At 36.6% G+C, this 19,364-nt stretch overlaps 1 protein-coding gene across 1 annotated transcript; it reads right to left on the reverse strand.

The window, feature by feature from the left end:
• Window positions 1-243: 243 nt before the first annotated feature.
• EXOC1L (exocyst complex component 1 like) lies at window positions 244-17,993 on the reverse strand. The gene is made up of 3 exons (XM_005555256.4): window positions 17,630-17,993; window positions 6,298-6,428; window positions 244-648 (listed from the first exon to the last, which is right to left on the reverse strand). Exons 1-3 carry the CDS (start codon window positions 17,748-17,750, stop codon window positions 382-384), a joined length of 519 nt encoding a protein of 172 aa, XP_005555313.3. The 5' UTR covers window positions 17,751-17,993; the 3' UTR covers window positions 244-381.
• Between the last annotated feature and the right edge of the window lie 1,371 nt (window positions 17,994-19,364).

Here is a 19,364-nt window from a genome sequence, read left to right on the forward strand (position 1 = left end):
TGATAGGAATTGCATTGAATCTGCAGATCACTTTTAGTAGTATTGACATCTTGATGATATTAAGTCTTCTTATTCATGAACGCAAGGTCTTTTTCCACATACTTAGGTCTTTTAGGGTTTTTCTTCACACTCTTTAGGAGAATACTAATTTAGTCAAAACCGCACAGCTCCTTCCAAAGTTACCAAGGATCACATTGGCAAGAAGTCTTGAATGTTGAATGATTACATTAAAATATATTTCACTGCAATTCACAAGCATTACTTTATTTTTATTTAAATTATAGTAATCACTGATGAAGGGAAAAACAAAATTATGACAATCAGTATTTACTTGGGAAACCATTTTCATAGGTCACTGATGAAGGAACGTGGTACACAGCTTCAGAGTGGCAAGGGACATAGGGACAAGCACACAAGATTGAAAGCATAAAAGCATATTCTCATAAGGACCAAACAATCCTTATTGTTGGAAGACCAAATGGAATCATCGTTAATGTATGTAGAATCAAAGTTCACAATCTGTAAGTCCTTCTTAAGATATGCATGATTCAGCTTATTTACCGTTCGAGCAAAGGCATATTTAGAAGCACAGCTATATGCTTCCAAACTGTACACTTTCTTGAAGTGCAGATCAAAAAATGGATTGTCCTGGAAGAGAATGAGAGACATGATTTAGTTTGTAGCCAAGAAAGTAGCCAGGTTTCCTGGATTCTCTCACATTCTCTTGGATATGTTTATTGATTGTAAAGTATCAGTATCAAACATATTTCTAAAATCTACAAATGGGCTTTCCAAAGCTACTTACTTCAAAGTAATTGCTTCTAAAAATCAACAATAAGAAAGGTTATTTTTGAAGCATCTATGTTTTTTCAAGTATACAAATAAAATGTGCCTCAGACTGTGTGGTTATTAAGTCTTCTCAATGTAATGAATTGGAGAGGATGAGTAGGGAATAAATAAAGCAGAGAATAAACTCACAGACTTCTGGAAAATAGAAAAGGTTTCTCTCCCTTTTTAGTAGGAGGTTGGTTCCTTGTGCTATTTCAAAGGCAGAAGGAAGAAATACACAATAGCTAGCTATTGGCATGCTATAGATCACCAATTTTCTGTCTTTGAAGTTTTACAGCAAGGAATTACTTTTGAAGGTAATAGTAAGGACCATTGAATCATTCGACTGAAACTGACAAATTTACTGAAGACTGCCTCTGGGCTCTTGCTATATCTGTAGCAGAAATATTTCAAGAAAAAGTGGAAACCAAACCTGATCTAGGTCCTACATGTTAAAATAATAACTGCTACTGTTAATAGCAGTAACAACGATGCCTTGCATTTATAAAGTTTACAAAATGCTTTCACATTCATTATCTGCCTAATTCCTAACTCTCCTTTAAGACAGAGATTTTGCATTATTTATCATCATGTTCTTAGTACTTATGCATGATGACTACTAATTTCTCAACAAGTATGTGTTGAACTGACCTGAAGTAGTCCTAAGAAAGGAGAAGTGGAGGCAAACATTGCCCCAAATAGCAAATAGGCAGAGAAGGACTAAACCAAACCAGAGTATTAATAATTCACCGTCATGTAGTATGTAACATCATATACAAGCAACTTACATATTTGCAATTTGATTTTTAAATAGGAAAATTCTTGCAGGAGGTAGTAAATAGAGCATGAATTTTAAAGTTAGACAACTATTTTGACTGTTCCATGGGCAAAATGCTTGTTTGATCTGACTCTCATTTTTCTCCTTATTTTAGATAGTGCTGTTGTGAAATTTACATGAGAATGATCATATAAACGAGTGTGGAGCTTAATAAATGATAGTTCCTAAAGATTGTGATATTACCATTTAAAAAAGTTAAAAACAAAACATAATCATGCTTTTACTTCTGCATAGCAAAAGAAATAATCAGCAGAACAAACAGACAACCCACAGAGTGGGAGAAAATCTTTGCAATGTATACATCCCACGAAGGACTAATATCCAGAATCTACAACGAACTCAAACAAATCATCAAGAAAAAAACAAACAATTCCATCAAAAAGTGGGCAAAGGATATAAATAGGCAATTCTCAAAAGAAGATATACAAATGGCCAATAAACATGAAAAAATGTTCAATATCACTAATGATCAGAGGAATGCAAATAAAAACCACAATGTGATACCACCTTACTCCTGCTAAAAGGACCATAATCAAAAAATCAAAAAATAATAGATGTTGGCATGGATGTGGTGAAAAGGGAACACTTTTACACTGCTGGTGGGAATGTAAACTAGTACAACCACTATGGAAAAGAAGGGGGCGATTCCTTAAAGAACTAAAAGTAGAACTACCATTTGATCTAGCAGTCACACTCCTGGGTTTCTACCCAGATGGAAAGAAGTCGTTATATGAAAAAGATACTTACACATGAATGTTTATAGCAGCACAATTTGCAATTGCAAAAATATGGAACCAGCCCAAATGCCCACCAATCAACCAGTGGATAAAGAAATAATTATATATATATATAATTAATATTATATATATATATAGACATACCGTGGAATACTACTCAGCCATAAAAGGAAAGAAATAATGTAATTTACAGCAACCTAGATGGAATTGGAGACCATTATTCTAAGAGAAGTAACTCAGGAATGGAAAACCAAACATTGTATATTCTCACTCATAAGTGGGAGCTAAGTTATGAGTATGCAAAAGCATAAGAATGACACAATGGACTTTGGAGACTCAGGGAAAAAGGGTGGGAGGAGCGGTGAGGGATAAAAGACTACACACTGGATATAGTTACACTGCTTGGGTGATGGGTGCATCAAAATCTCAGAAATCACCACTAAAGAACTTATTCATGTAACCAGATACCACCTGCTTCTCAAAAACCTATTGAAATAAAAAGAAATAAATAAAATAAAAATTAAAAAACCATAATCATGCTTAAAAAACAATGTATAAAGGTGGTGTGATTTTAAGTGCAGCACTTTTATAGTCACATTCAAAAAAAATTTTTTTTTCTGGTGCTCATAACTACAGCTTGAAAGACAATTCTGCCAAGAATGTCCATAAAGAGAAATCACATCCATTGCATCACCAGATACCAATCAAGCTCCTTAGGGAGTTTTCTCTTGCAAACATTTGCTCCTCATCAGATAGAAAATACCCCTCATGCCTTTGAGATACTTGCAGAAGAGTAATATTTTCCTTTAGCCTAATAATTGGAGCCTGAGTATGCATGCACATAGGATACAAATCTGCCTGTCTCTGTCTCTCTCTCTTTTGATAGAATGCTAGAACTAAAAGGGATCTCAGGAATCATTTATTGATCTCCTGTTTTTAGCTGGGATTACACAGTAGTTTCCAGAGATATGAAGTCCAGGTCACACATTTAGTTATTGGCAGAGCCAGGACAAAACCCAAGCTCTCAATCAGCACAAGCTCAGTTTTTGCTACATCATCCTGTCTCCTGCTGCACCAGTCAGTCTCCAAATCCCCAGTCATTTTGATTTCTGCTTTATAAATTGACTTCAATATCAATTCCATTCCATTTTAAAGTTGACAACTTTTTGGCTCAAAATTGCTCTCTATAAAACTGTATCATTGCTATTGATATGTAAATGTAATAATGTAAATAATGTAATAATGTAAATAATGTAATAATGTAAATAATGTAAATTTATTATAAATTAAATGCAATCATGTAAGTGTAAAAAATGTAATAAGTGCTGACCCCCAAGGATTTGATTCCAAAAAAGAGAAATAGAAATTCCTAGAACAGTCAGAATATTTTTACTTCATCCATAGAAAATAAATCTGGCAAAGAACTATTCTTTGGATATTATGGTTTTTCTTCTGGCAGTTTAGTATTTTAAGTCCTAAAGTGATGAGAAAACCAGAAATACTCAGCTTATCTTTTGTATCTTGTTTACTATGAAAGATAATGATCTTCAAATTGGAAAGGGAAGAATCAACAATGTTGGGATGGAATTAAAGGCCATGAAAAGTGAGGAAAAAATAGACCACAGTTAGGTGATCTGAAATGAGTCTAAATTGACAGCCCTGGTGAATACAATCTTGGGCGTTGAACAAACTTATAAAAACCAATGATAACATCGGTAATATTTGAGAGCTGGAGAAAAAAGACAAGGAAAATGGGCCAAAGATTGGTGGGGATAGTTAATTTGTGGGGATAGTTCCTGAAACTACAGCTTAGTGAACTTGACATGCACTTCTGATCAAATTAAATGCAGTATTATAGAAATTTGACAAGTACAGAAAAATATAAAAAATAAAATCATAGTTAAAAAATGTGTAATCTTATCACTGAGATAACTTATTAAAGTACTGGTTTGTTTTACATATACATATATACACATATACATATACTGACATATATTTTTTGTAAAAATATTAAGATTCATATTTCAATAACATGACAAACTAAATATGCAAAATTGAGATAATATTTTAGAAAAGTTTTATATTTAGCTGATTTTTAGAAAACTTAAGTGGCTGAACAATTGTGTTCTGAGATATTCTTTTGGAAGCCTATTTTATAACGGTTGTATAACATTCTATCACATAAATACGTAATGATATATTTAACCATTTCCTAAGCATCAAACATTTAGGTAGAACATATTGTCAGAAAAGTGTTACATGAATATTTAGGAAACACAGCAATGAAATCCAGCATTCTTTTGCCAAGAAGTCATGTCAAACACACCAATTTTTAAAAAAAGGTTTGTAAGGTGGTAAGTCAAGGTAACAGTAGATAGTATATGTTGATTTTAGTAAACGACAAATTTTAGATATTCAGGTTAGATGAATAATTAGGGCAGAAATAAGTGCTTTTGGCTAATTCTCTACTGTATCCTCAGAGCCTAGCAATGCCTGGTATACAATAAATTCTCAATAAATTAATGAAGGAATAAATGAATATATAAATTTGTATAGACTTTCAGCAACCAATCTGAAGAAGGCAAATTAATAGATTTCTGGGTAAAGTCTAGCTCTACCACTTAATAGCTGTGTCACCTTGGGCAAGTCAATCTCTTTAAGTCTCATTTTCTTCATCTGTAAAATGGAATAATGGAATCTAAATCATGAGGTTTTATGATGATTATGTAAAAATATACATGAAAGGAGCTTAGCTTGGCTCCTGGCACCTCATAAAAGTTTACTGAATATTGGTAGTAGCAAGTAACAGTACTACTAGCAGCAGTAACAGTAACCATCAATGATTTAGAGGTACATACTTGGCCCTGACTGCCTCATCAATTTTATTATTGACTTGGATGAAGTCCTAAATGTTGTGTTCATTAAATCTGAATTATACTATAGTAATACTAAAAAATAACGATATTAGAAGATTTTAAAGGTTGGAATAACAGGCCAAGTGAAGAATATGGCATTTATTAAGATTAAAAATAAATGAGCTTAAAGTTCTAATTCATTCAACAATAATACCACAAAGATTTAGTGAATGCCTATCATCTATCAGGCTACGATAAAGGATGAAAACCTTGGTCCTAATTTTTAAGGAGCTTTCCATCTAGAGGGAATACAGAGTAACCCGACAATTGCAGTTTGTAGGATTACGGTTATAATACATTTCCACCCACGCCATAATGAGTGGAGGGCGGAGAGTCAATAGGACTTTACTCAATGGGAAATCTGGGTAGCAGTTAAAGGTAATTGGACATTTGAAGCCTCAGGAGTCAGTACGTAAGCACTGTGGATGTAGAAGGTTCAAAGGGGAAGGGTTCCCCATCAACATCAGAGTTCAAGAACACACTGTGAAAATCACTTGCCAGGGCTCAAGTGGAGAGATTGGAGTATCTAGTCTTTCTCGCCTTTCAACTCTAAGATTACAGGATTTCCATCCTTCTAGAGGATGAAGTGGGCTTGCTGACGGTAAAATGTGAGGATGAGGGAAGAAATCCCCTAAATTTATAGAGGAAATTGTGGTGGGGAGAAAGTGATGGTAGAAGCATCATATATCTGGAAAAATGGCATTTAAATTTTCAGGATTGACTGGTAGATTGTGTTTAACCTGTTAAGAGGCCCTTGGGAAAGGTGCTTTTAAATTTAATAGACAAAATTCCACTTGAAACTCATAAAAACAGAACCAAAAAACCGGTACATCATCCCAGTAGATTAAACCATTCCACTTATGAACAATATAATGTCATCGTAACACTTAGTACATGCCACGAATATATGAAGCAGGATATTGAACATAAAGATCTCCAGCATATTGATTCCACATCTCTTATAAAATGTAACACTTACAGTATCCGCTTCTTTTCCATCAATCATCTTCAGATCATTCAAAGACCACTTTTTTGTTACTTCATATTTTTCATCTAAACCTATCCTGTAGTGTTTCACCATGATTATTTTTACTTCTTCCTTTTTGGTCACTGTAGGACAGAAAAATACTTAGTTTACATAAATTCTTAGAAGCTAATAAATTATTCAAGTTATACTTTTTGGTATTTATGTATCCCCTTTTAATAAAATGACCTTGAACCTGTATTACAGCTGCACCTCAGTTGTGAGCCCTGATGTATCTGAATCCTCACAGTATGCACCCAAATTTGCTCAACGTATTAACTTTATTTTTGCTACAGTTGTGGTTACATACTGCCACAGTAATGTCTGTTAAATAGAACATTGAGCTGTGTGCTTTGAGCTCTGAGCATTGTGGTAGAGAATAGTGTTCACCTTGGGGCAGGAAATAAGAGGCTTAGCCTTAGCATACATTCAGTGCCAAGTGTTTATCAGAACAGGTTGGAATTTTAAGTTATGACAATGTAAGAAAGTGAGGTCATGGAAGTAAACAGTACTGCTTTACAGCAACACAGTGTTGAAGAGTGAGTGACCAAGCAAATACTGCAGTAACTATGGACACTTGCCTTTAAATTCGCTCTGAGACTTACAATGTAGAAATGCTTGCATCACAGCTACTGTTAACCTGCTTGGTATTGCTTGAGATTTTAATCCTCTCAAGTGTGTCTCTCAAATTCTAGTATTCAAAATGTGCCACTTGCACAAAAGGTTTTAGTACTATACTTTGAAAGATATGGGAATATTTTTGCTTATTTTGTGGGAACAAAATGAGGGAAATGCTTTTTTTGGTTTTAAAATTATTTGGTCTTATATATACACATCAGAAGAATCAATATTTGAGCATAGAGATCTTAAGTTGAAAATTATCAATGAGTTATTATAATAAAGGAGTGTTTACTGAGTATTTGCTACTCACGTGATAGAACTGTAATAGATGCCACAGGGGATACAAGTAAAAGACATGGTCCCTGCCCTCTAAAAATTTATGGTTTCATTGGTGAGACAAGGCTAACACACATGTCACATACAATAGCATATTATAAAGAGGTGGCAGGTGGGGATTGAATGCCTAGGATTTCCCTTCAAGATGAGTAATGTTACTTAGAGAGTTGGAAGCTGGTTCTGTCTTCTAAGAGTGACTCTGGAATTTTTTCTTGGGGGGCGGGGAAGACTCTGTCTTGGTTCTGGAAAGCATCACTTTGACATGCTCTCCCAGCTCTGTAGACATGAAACAATACATCACAGTATAATCGTAGTGAAAGATAAGTAATGTGGAGCAGACCAAATGTTCAATGAGTTCTGAGAAGGGAAAGGATTGGAGTAGTTAAGGCAGGAATTACAAATGAAATAGAATTTGAGATAAGGCTTAAATTTTGAAAAGACAAGGGTCATACTGCAGACATTTCTAGGTGAAGGACAGCATGTGGAAATGCATCAGCAACAGAAGTTAACGTCACCAGGTAGAATTAAAGAAAGTGCACTGCATGGGTTGGTTGATGTTAAGATTTGTGGGCAATAGGATTCACTAGTTACAGAAGGTTGTGAAAATGTTTTGAAAGACTCTGGATTTGAAATGCAACAGAAAGCACTTTGGACCTGTGTCTGAATTCTCTTTTCTGGATGAAGTGATGTGAGGCTGGCCTATTATAGTAAGGGCTCTAGAATTGGGTCTAGCAAAGGGAGCATCCATTGCCTGAAGGTGCTAGTGATACTGAAATCAAGGCAGCCAGTTGAGCTGAGAGTTGATGATGGAGCTCAGTCCTCAGAAGAAGGAGTGGGAGCAGTCTGACAAATCTCAGAAGAAGGCACTGTGTTGGGTGGTCAGTGAAAGCTCATGTAGCAATACCTGTTTGTTAAGTCTCCCTCCTTCTGTAGCAAAAGGCTAATAAAATGGTGCCCTATTAAAGAGGATTTTTTTCTGGCAGCAGTGATGTACAGAATACCTGGGAGAAGAAATGAAAGAGGAACTGGAGGACCCTGGAAAATACAGTGCATCTTAGTGAGTTCTGGCACTAGACATTCTGGAGTTAAATCACGACACCACCTCTGAACAGCATGGTCTGAGTAAATGATTTAATCTCTAAAGAGTTTAAACCTCAGTTTTCTTATGTTGTAAAACAGACATCAGAATGATACAAATTAATAGGGTGTAAAGATTAAAGTAGACAAAATATATAAAGAACTTAAGATAGTGCCTGGTTTACAGTAACTGTTAAAAATGTTTTGTTTTGTTTAAGAGGCTGTTGTAGTAACCTGGGCATGGGATGTGGGTCATGGATATAGAAGTGAAAAATCCAAGTAAGATTTTAAATAACACTGGATGGAAATAACACTGGATGAAAACCAAACACTAGACACAAACCCAAATAGGAAAGTAGAGAGGGTGAGTTGGTTGGGTGGAAAAATGAGTTTTGTTTTTGACACACAGATGAAGTAGCCACAAATTATCTCAAAAGAGAATGAGATGGAAGTTTTGTAGTTTACGAATGGAGATACAGACTTGGGTTTTTTTTTGCGTGTGGAAAAGTTTCCAAGGGCAGTTTTTTTTTTGTTGTTGTTGTTTGTTTGTTTTTCATTTTGAGAGAGGGTCTCACTCTGTTACCCAAGCTGGAGTATAGTGGCATGATAATGGCTCACCGCAGCCTCAACCTCCTGGGCTCAAGCATACTTCCACCTCGGTCTCCTGAGTAGCTGGGACTACAGGAATGCACCACTATGCCTGGCTAATTTTTTATCTTTTTTTGTAGAGATGGGTCTCACTGTATAGTGATAGTGATAGTGGTCTCAAACTCCTGGCCTCAAGCTATGCTCCTGCCTCAGCCTCTCAAAGTGTTGGGATTATAGGTGAGAATCACCATGCCTGGCTCCCAAACCAAATTTGTAGAGAAAAGAGCAGAGGAAAGAGGTGAGAGAAAGTGAGAAGAAGAATAGATGCCAAGAAAGACGTCTGAGAGACAGGCCCAGGTGTGTAATGCTATGGGAATCAAGAGAATAGTGAAGTTTAAAGGTTTGGAGACTATCCCATGAAGTCCCTTTGCTAGGTAAGGCAGAGTTCAGCCCTAGCACTGAATCTGACTTGGAAGAAGATCATGAATTTCCTCCATGAGGGCAGTTTCTCTAGAATGCTGAGGGCAGAAGACTCCTTCTGCAGAGGACTCCTTCATGAACCAACACTATTTGAGTGCACACTGTGTGCCAGCCTCAAGGTTAGGTAGGATTTACAAAGATAATAGGAATGAAGACTAAAGGCTATGATTGAGATCACATATTCCAGGAGTTTGGAAAAGGAGGGATTGTACATTTTGGAGGCAGAGGAAGTGACTAAGGCACACCTTCTGGAGAGGACCTCAAGCAGAATATCTTAGCTTGGGGTCAATGAGCTAGTTTAGAGTCTGTGATCCCCCTGACAGTGTGCCAAAGTTGGTGGGCTTCTGTCCATCTATCCTTCTCTAGCACTAAAAAGGTTCTATCTCCACTGATGTAGATGCTAGCCTTGGGAAGATGAAAGGATTAAAAGTAAAGCTATTAGGCAGAGGTGGTGAAGTGGAGGCACACTTGAATCTATCATGCTTACTAAGGACAAGATCTTGGAGACATTCTCCTCCACCAGGAGGCAGTTGTATGCCCAGAAAGAAGCTGTACCCCATAACCAAAGGACTATGTTCTTGCTCCAGCTCGCTGTCTCACATGCTGCTTAGCGGGTGGGAGAGAATGGGGTTGGGGAGGTATGGAAAACGTATTTTCACTGAGCAAATTCCACTGCCTCGTCTACGTGTTATGATAAGCATGTTATGGTCATCTGTAGGCCACTCATTCATCTCATTAAATTGATAAATATTTGAGTGCCCTTTTTATACCAAGCACTGTGTTAGGAATTGAAAACATTAATTCTCATAAGGCATCATTCCTGCTGTCGCTGAGACTGTAGGGAGTGGAGTCTTCAGAAAGAAAACCCGTGCTCACAGTTCTGCAAAGAAGAAATAGACAAAGTAATTAAGGAACGTGGAGGAAGGATGTCTTCATCCAAGTGGGGGTCCGGGAGAGCTTCCTGAGAGAGGTAACCTGAGTTGTAAAGGGCAGTAGAAGTTAGCAGAATGAAGATGCGGTAAAGGTAGTTCTAGAAAAGCATTCACACAAAGGCATGAAATACTTGACATTTTAAAGTCATTAAAAGCATCTGGTACTGCTGGCATGAGGTTTGAGGGTGGACAGGTGGAAGGGAACAAGTTAGGCAAGACTAGTCCCTGAGGAGTCTAGAATATCAGGCTGAGAAGATCAAAGGTTATTCTGAAAGCCACACATTTATCTGTGTAAGAGAGAGAAGTTGTCACTGAAGGATTTAAAGTGAATGGACAGACTGAGCTTTTAAATTTCAGAAATTTCTTTTGGGATCTTCCATAAAGGATAGGTTGGAGGTGGGGAATGGAGAGAAGAGACGTGAAGGTGAGTCCTACAAGTCATCACATTTTCTTATATTAATGGTCAGTGTCCCATTAACACCAAACTAAGAAAATAAAAAAGCATTCTTTAAAAGTTAACCTTTTGACAAAACAGCTTCCTTTGTAGCTAAGGAGGCTCCAAGAATTGTCTTTAGCCACAAGCCAAAGAAGTCTACTCAGCCTGGAGTCAACCCAATCCCTAATTTCCACACTTGAGCTTTGCTGCCAACTAAAATTAAATGGCCGTATCCACATTAATGCAGTGGCAAAGTGGAAACCTATCACATTGTCTTAAAACAGAAATGTGTTTATATAATCAAAATGTTAGAGAGTTGTTTTCAGTTACATCAGAGTTTCCGTTATTGAATTATGATTTAGTGAATAATATCTACAGAGTAAGGGAACTTCAGAGTTAATCTGCTCTAGTTTTAATTTTAATCAGCATTTTCAGAATTATAATTTTAACTTCATGCCAATCACTTTATTTTCACTTTAAATTTTAAAATAAACTTTGTCATTAATAAATGCCTCTGTTACCATGATAAAATAGTCACTATTATTCATGAGGCTAAATGGAAGGAACATTGCCCAATTGATCCAATATAATTTGGCAGAATAGAAGAAAACAGTAGCTCACAAGTAAGTTGCACAGAATGCTTTAAAGAAACAACTCTTCTTTTATGTTGTATTGTTATACAATTGTTTTCATCATTTAAGTTAAATGATGGAGAGAAATTACTATGAGATATTGCAGAAAAGCAGCAATAGTGAAATGTTATATGTGGTGCTGTCTGGGTTCACTGAGAAGGCTATCATTGCTTTCATCAAAAGAGTAATTTCCTTTCTTTCTTTCTTTCTTTTTTGTTTTTTGAGATGGAGTTTCACACTTGTCGCCCAGGCTGGAGTGAAACAGCACGATCTCGACTCATGGCAACCTCTACCTCCTGGGTTCAAGCGATTCTCCTGCCTCAGCCTCCTGAGTAGCTGGGATTACAGGCACCCACCACCACACCCAGCTAATTTTTGCATTTTTAGTAGAGACAGAGTTTCACCATATTGGCCAGGCTGGTCTCAAACTCCTGACCTCAGGTGATCCAGATGCCCACCTTGGCCTCCCAAAGTGCTGGGATTAGAAGTGTGAGCCACCATGCCTGGCCAAAAGAGTAGTTTTCATGTAACATTTTTCTTTAGAAATATTTTTTAAAATCAAATTTTGTGCTGCACTGAGTGTCTTTAAAATGAAAAAGATGGGGTATAAGCAAGTAAGGACATGAGTTGCTGATATTTTTACAGAATGGGAGATAGAATGAAAGAGAAGGAAAGTGATTTTGTGGGAATAGAAGCACCAAGAGAAAAGGGACATCCAACGAGGCATATGCAAGGTTTGGCTTTATGAGCTCCAATCTAGCATTACTCAGTGCCCCTACTAAAAGTAATATTGCATAGTAATTTGGCACAAGTGGACCTGCATTTAAAGCCTCCATTAGTCACTTATGAGCTGATTATCTTGGGCAAGTTATTTAGCTACTGTGTACTTCAGTTTTATCATGCATAGATGTGGCAAATAGGATAAAATATGTGAAGGACTTACCATAGTGCCTGGCAAATGTGTTAAGGAAAGCATCTACTCTTACTGGTTAGAAGCAATGTGGTAAAGTGGAAAAAAACTTGGGTTTTAGATTTAGATTTATGACCTGTGGGCCTTGGACTACGTATTTAACTTCTTGTGACCTATGGTTTCCTCATCTGTAAAACAGGAATTTTGTCTATCACATAAGGTGGTTGTGAAGATTAATATAAATGGTACTAAATGGACGTGTGCCTGGCACTCAGCAGGCATGCCTTTACATGATAGGCTATCCCTTTTATTGCATCATCAATAATGCCATACTAATAATGAAATATTTTAAATATTTCTCCCCTTCAAAGCTCTGAAATCAAGTTTCTATTCACTCTACAAATGAGGCAAATGGCTTGGAGTTTAGATCTCCCAGGTAATAGATTAGCCATATTTAGATCTTTCCATATTTAGATCTCCAAGGTAATAGATTAGCCACTGGGAGAATCTGTCTCATAAGTTACTAACTGATGATGGTGATGTGGGTTGTTCATTTTAGAGATAATGATAATATCCCCACTCTAAAATCCAAGCCACTGGCCCTTTTAGAACCAAACACTAACTCACAATAAATGCAAGGTAACAAGAGGACTCAAATGGGAGCTTCATCATTTCCGTACTGTAACCTTCACCTACAATTACCCTGATTTGGAGAGTCAGAATATTTTATTTAAATTCCTCCACAGGGCTGGGTGCAGTGGCTCATGCTTGTAATCCCAGCACTTTGGGAGGCTGAAGCAGGATGACTTGAGGCCAGGAGTTCTAGACCAGCCTGGGCAATATAGTGAGACCCCGTCTCTACAAAAAAGACTAATAAATTAGCCAGGCATAGTAGCACATGACTATAGTCCCAGCTACTCAGCAGGCTGAGGTGGGAGAATCACCTAAGCCCTGGAGGTTGAGGCTGCAGTGAGCCAAGATCAGGTCACTGCACTCCAGCCTGGGTGTCAAAGTGAGACCCTGTCTCAAAAAAACAAAATAAATTAAATTAAATTAAAATAAATTCCTCCATAGAGACATTTAGTGATATTCCACAAATGCATTTTGTGTTTGTGTGTGTGTATGTGTGTGTGTGTGAGAGAGAGAAAGAGAGAGACCTGAACAAAATATATAGAGAGAGAGTCTTGAACAAGAATAATAAAGTGTTTTTTTTCTACCTTTAGAAGACAAAGAGCAAGAATTTTAAAGTATAAAACCTACCTTTTTATTCAAGGCCTGTTCCCCATTTGACAATTCTGATTGTAATTAATTGTTACAATGAGTAACAATTAGTAAGTTTTGTGAATTTTATGATATATGTATTTTATTTTTTAATAAAATGTATCTCTTGGAAATCAATCCTACCTTTCTTCTTTTCAGAATTTTTTAACATAGAGGATAATAAACACCGTCAAATTAGAATTTCTTCAAGTGTGACCTCCTTTTGAGCACAAGATTTCTGTCTTGTCACAGAACCAAAACTATTCATATTTATTAAAGGAGGTATTATAGGTCATGAAAGGGAAGATATTAAATTATTGTGTAGCAAAACAACCTTGAGAGGAGAATCGCTTGAACCCAGGAGGTGGAGACAGCAGTGAGCCGAGATCGCGCCACTGCACTCCAGCCTGGGTGACAGAGCAAGACTCTGTCTCAAAAAACAAAACAAAACAAAACAAAACAAAAAACAGCCTTGAGTAAACCTGCAACTTGAAAAATAAAAAAGAATATACACATAAACTATGTTTGGCTCTATAATCAGAACATACGTATAGCTGTTTGGATATATTTTGGCCTGCGTAATTGTTATTCTACTACTGCTAATAACATCGTTAATTATACGAAAACTTTTTAAAGCCTTAGTCCATGTTTAATTCTTCAAAACACTATGTATCAGGATAATTTGTTCTCAATTCACAGTTGAAAAATTAAACTAACCTCTTCCAGACAATACTGTTAACTCCTGAAATGACAACTTAAAGAAAGAAATTCTTTAGATTGTGCTCTGTTGTTAAGATGTTGGGAATTCGCAAATATAGCAGCAGTGGTACCAAATGAAGTCTTTAAAATTGTTTTTAGCAACCTCCTTTTCTCGTTAACTTGTTCTTATTTAACAATCTTATTAACATTCTTATTGTAAATGATTTGACAAAATTATTAAATTTTTTGGTTCACAGAGAAGTTCTGGTACGGCTTAAAAAACAATATGTATAGAGAAATTATGCATATTATTTTTATAATTCTAGAAAATGCCATTTATTTTCAGATTAATATCTATGAATGGAAGATATTTTTCTAGAGGTATGAGAATACTGAAAAATAATCAACATCTGAATATACATACAATTTTAAATTAATATAATATAAAATATATTAATTTTTCATTTTATATTAAATATACATACGTGTTTACTATTTTGTTTTTACTACAAATATGTATTTATAATATATACATATGTAAACATATATTTCAGCATATTTTTAATGGCAAATTATTTTTTCTGTATATCTGAAAATTATAACTTTAATTTAATTTTATTTATTTAGAATATAATGTATCACATTTGGTTTTATCCTAGTAAGAATTTAACAGGGGAGCACTGTGGGCAGATATAAGTGTTTTTATTTCCGTTTCAGAGATGTCACCACTGAGGCCAGAGAGCCTAATTATCTTGCCCTAAATTTCACAGCTGGTGGGTGGCAAAGCAGCACCAGGTTTCACACCAAGTTTGCCTGATTCCAAGTGTGTGAAGGTCTGTTCCACTATGCCCTGTTACTTTCCATCCAGGTTTGGCTAATGCTTTAATACGCTGTGTCAAGTCCTTCAGCGTTTCTTTAATTCACGTGCACTCTCTTCATTGCACATGTGACTTATCCCTTTCTAGTGCCAGCACATAACAGAGCTCCTTCCTCCTTTATAAGAAGATGCTGCTTTTAACTTCCAGTGATAATGTTCTAGGTAGGGGAAGCTAGTCCCGGGGAGAAATGACTATGCAAACCCTAAGGTGGGAGTGGGCTGAGGTCCCAGGAAATCCCCCATGTACATCCTAGCAAACCAGAAAGGGAAATTTGAGTTTTTGACATCTAGTTTTAACATCAACCAGGTAAGCATCAAGATTTAATGGTAAGTCACAATCCTTTGACTGCGAGACCCCTGCAATAGAGACTCTGGTCAGATAAATAGAAAGCTTAACCATATTTAAACATATTTTCATTAATTGAAAAAATACATGATGGAATTTGACTACACTGGACTCGTGAGTCTCACAAATTTAGAAGTGCTAGCTTGTAGGGAATGAAGAGGAAATCATAATATGACTCTACTCCATGAAGGTGGCATCGTTCAAAGTACGGAGTTCCGCGTCTCAACAATTGTGATGTGATCTGTTTGATTCGTTACCAATGGAAATTGTCTGAGTCCAGCATGGTCAAAGCCAAGACTATTCAAGCAACACACTGACTTATTTTAAATTACTGTTCCAGCAAAATGTATTTTTAATTGCCATAAAAAAGTGTTACATTTAGAGAAAGTGCTCTCAAATTGATGGATGTGATGTAGAAGAGAGTGAAGTTAGTGAACTGATAGGGCTTATAAAGTTAACTTGTATCTAGAATAGCACAATATGGTCTTCTTTTCTTCATCTCTGAGAAGATCTTGTTTTTTTCCTTGCTTCTTACATGACAGAATTATTGAATTATTTCCAAACATTTAAATCTAGGAGACTTTTTTTTCATGTCAGATAGAACAAGTCTAGTTAATTACATAATTTGGAGGGAGAAACTAAGATGTATTTGGTAAGTTAGATATATAAATTATTGTGATTATTTAATTTTTCATGTTTTTCTTTAAAAATATGTGTATACTAATGTTACCAGTGAGAAATCAACTTTATAAAGTGGAAATTACAACAAGTACACAATTATTACATTTTAATGTTGGAATAAGCATCGTCTCTAATATATTCAGTAAAAATATTTTAAGATACAGTGATGTGATGGCTAGGATACAGTATAGTTTCTTAAATTGTTTTAAATTGACTTTTTAAAATATTTAATTTCTTTTTCCTGGGTCAATTAATTTTTTTATGTCACTAGAATACCCTCTATACTTTGTAGTTATATAGCAAAATATGCTAAAGTGTCAGATAAATATTTCTAATGCCATTATTGGGTAAATATTACTATATTTATTAGAAATGACAGAATTTAAAAAAATTCTTGGCACTTTCTTTAAAGACATTCTATTTCCCTTACAGCACTCCCTCCTGGCAACTTTGAAAAGGCCTTCTAAGTCAATTATCAGAAAGGGAATTATAAGAAGTTGTTTTCTGAAAATGGGTGTGTGCCTTAGATAGGCAAGTCCACAATGAACACGAAGCTTCTAAGCTCTTTTCTCCTAAGCCCCTGAAAAGTATTAAAAGGCATGGACCAAGAAAAGGGAGTGCTGTATATTCTGTTCAATAGTGGCATGAGCATTCCTGTCTAAATTCAGCACAGAAATCACAGTTTAGGCAAATCTTAATTAAGTGTAAAATCCTTTTTCTAGCTTTGGACAATTTTCATGAATTTTAGAAACATGAGGGTAAAATCTTTATTTTAGTTAAATAGTTTGGAGAACATGCTCTAATCCTTAAAGTTCCATTTTCATAAACTAGTTTCACCATTAAGGTACTGTTTTTGTGAGCACACTTCCTATAAGATAAAGAAGTTTTAAAATATAATTTCTCTCTTCAAATAAACCACCAGGAAGTCTAAAGCCCTCAGAAGAAAATCTAAGGCTTTGTTTTTTTCCTAGAATGAAAAGGGATAATGCCGGTTGTCCAGACTGGTTGCAAATGGTGCTGTATAACTCTATTCTCCAACGTATTTAAAAGTATACGGACAGCTCTCTGTTGCATTTTTTAAAATGAGCTCTTACACGATAAAATTCCATGCCATGCAAATGAATTAAACAAACGATTGGAGACAAAATAATCAAATCAGGAGAAGTACATATCAGTTTCATTTCTCCACGATTAACCAAAATGTTCTAATACAATGTTTTGTTCTTTCATTTTTAACACTTTAAAAAAATTCTGTAGAACCCAAATTCTTAAACCTGGCATAGTTAAGTTCTCATCAGAAGAAGGTGCAAGTGCTGTATAGGAAAATAAATACAAAAAAAAAAATTCCCTCTATCATCCAAGCATCTTTGGGTGACTTGCTTTTTGAAATGATAACAGAAGGAACAGATTACCTGACACACAGAGGTAATACCTGTCCTGGACGGAGAACTCTATTTCAATAAACTCGTACAGATTCTGCGAGAGTGGCTTAAACAGTTTCTTCTCCAAGTCCTCCTTTACCAATGATGACATTTCCTCCAGTTCCACTTGGCCTGATGTCTTGGCTCAAGCTCACTCTTTCCTCCCTTTTTGCTCCCTAGATTTCTCGTTTGGGTTTGCAGCTCCTTGGTGAGCCCTGCCCACCTTCCAGCCCTCCCTCTCTTAACTTCTCATTCCTAGCCAGAGCCCAGATTCCCGAGAGCACTCAGCGCGGTCAGACCCCTCACTGCGGTATCTGCCCAGTGGCAGCAGCGGCGGCGGCAGCCAAAATACAGCAGCCTCACTAGCCCCACCGTCAGTCTTCCGCGACCAGCCTCCAGCAGGCTGCTCTCTGAACTCTTCCGTGGCTTGCTGGTGGGGAAACATATTTATGACCACCGACTGATACTCACGGATCTACTTGTGGAGTCCCCTGGCTGTTCCAGTCTTGGTAGCCTTTTCCCCTTTCACAACACTATGCGAAGACCACGATTTCAGCTTGATGCCATTATATAAATCAACTGTCTGGCTCTATTGATTGGGATCATCTTCCATTAAGAACTTTGCTATCATCGGCAAGAGAAAAGACATTTGTGCTTGCTCCTAACACTTCCAACAAGTCTCTTTCCCTCCCTTCCTTCCCCTCCTGATCTTTGCTTCCATGACTGTCTGCACCAATTCCTGGGTCTAAATTATTTTTAAAATGGAAATTTTTCATGTGTTCACTTTAATACTATTTATGCCTCCACTCACAAAAATGTGTTAGCCACCTACTAGGGTAAAACATTGTATTTTTCTTAGAAGGGTGAATTTCTTAGCCTCAAGGAACTTCTAGTCTAATGGAAATGAGTACACCAAACAGTTATCATAAATGTGTAAGAGTGATAAAGGCACAAAGAAGAAGGAAACACAGAATAGAAAAGACATTTATACCTGGCAGGTATTGGAGAAAGGGCTATGGGAGAAGATCTGGAGCTTGAAGAATGAGAGAAAAGTGGAGAGGTGGAGGAGGAGGAGCATATGTTAGTCCAGGGAGTCAAAGTCCTGCATCAAAAAAGCGTGAGGGCTGTGCTATGGCTTGAATGGGTCCCCTCTAAAACTCAGGTGTTGTCAATGTGACAGTATTGAGAGGTGGGGCCCTTAAAAAAAGTGAGTAGGCCATGAGGGCTACTCCATCCTGAATGGGACTAAGGCCCTTATAAAAGAGGCTTCACATGGGTTTGGCTGGCTTGTGCTTCTGCCTTCTGCTATGTGAAGACACAACATTCTTCCCATCTGGAGGAGGCAGCCCTCACCGGACTGCTGAACTTGCCAGTGCATTGATCTTGAACTTGCCAGCCTGGAGAACTGTAAGAAATACATTTCTGTTTCTTATAAATGACCCAGTCTGTGGTATTTTGTAAAAGCGGCACAGAAGGACTAAGACAGGATATTTGGGAGGACAGGAAGTAGCCCAGCTTTCCTGAGTTGTACGGTATGTGAAGGTAAAAGATTAGCCTGCAAAGATAGATTGGGGCCAGATCATGAAGGGCCTTAAATACCAGCTAAGCCTTTGGACTTTATTCTATAGAAGTAGAGGGCCAATTAAGGTTATTGACATGCATTCTTTCATTCATTTATTCATTCAACAGAAATTTATTAAGAATCGACTATGTACCAGGCTCTGTT

This window comes from Macaca fascicularis, chromosome 5, assembly GCF_037993035.2.
Source record: "Macaca fascicularis isolate 582-1 chromosome 5, T2T-MFA8v1.1".
Taxonomy (NCBI): Eukaryota; Metazoa; Chordata; class Mammalia; order Primates; family Cercopithecidae; genus Macaca; species Macaca fascicularis.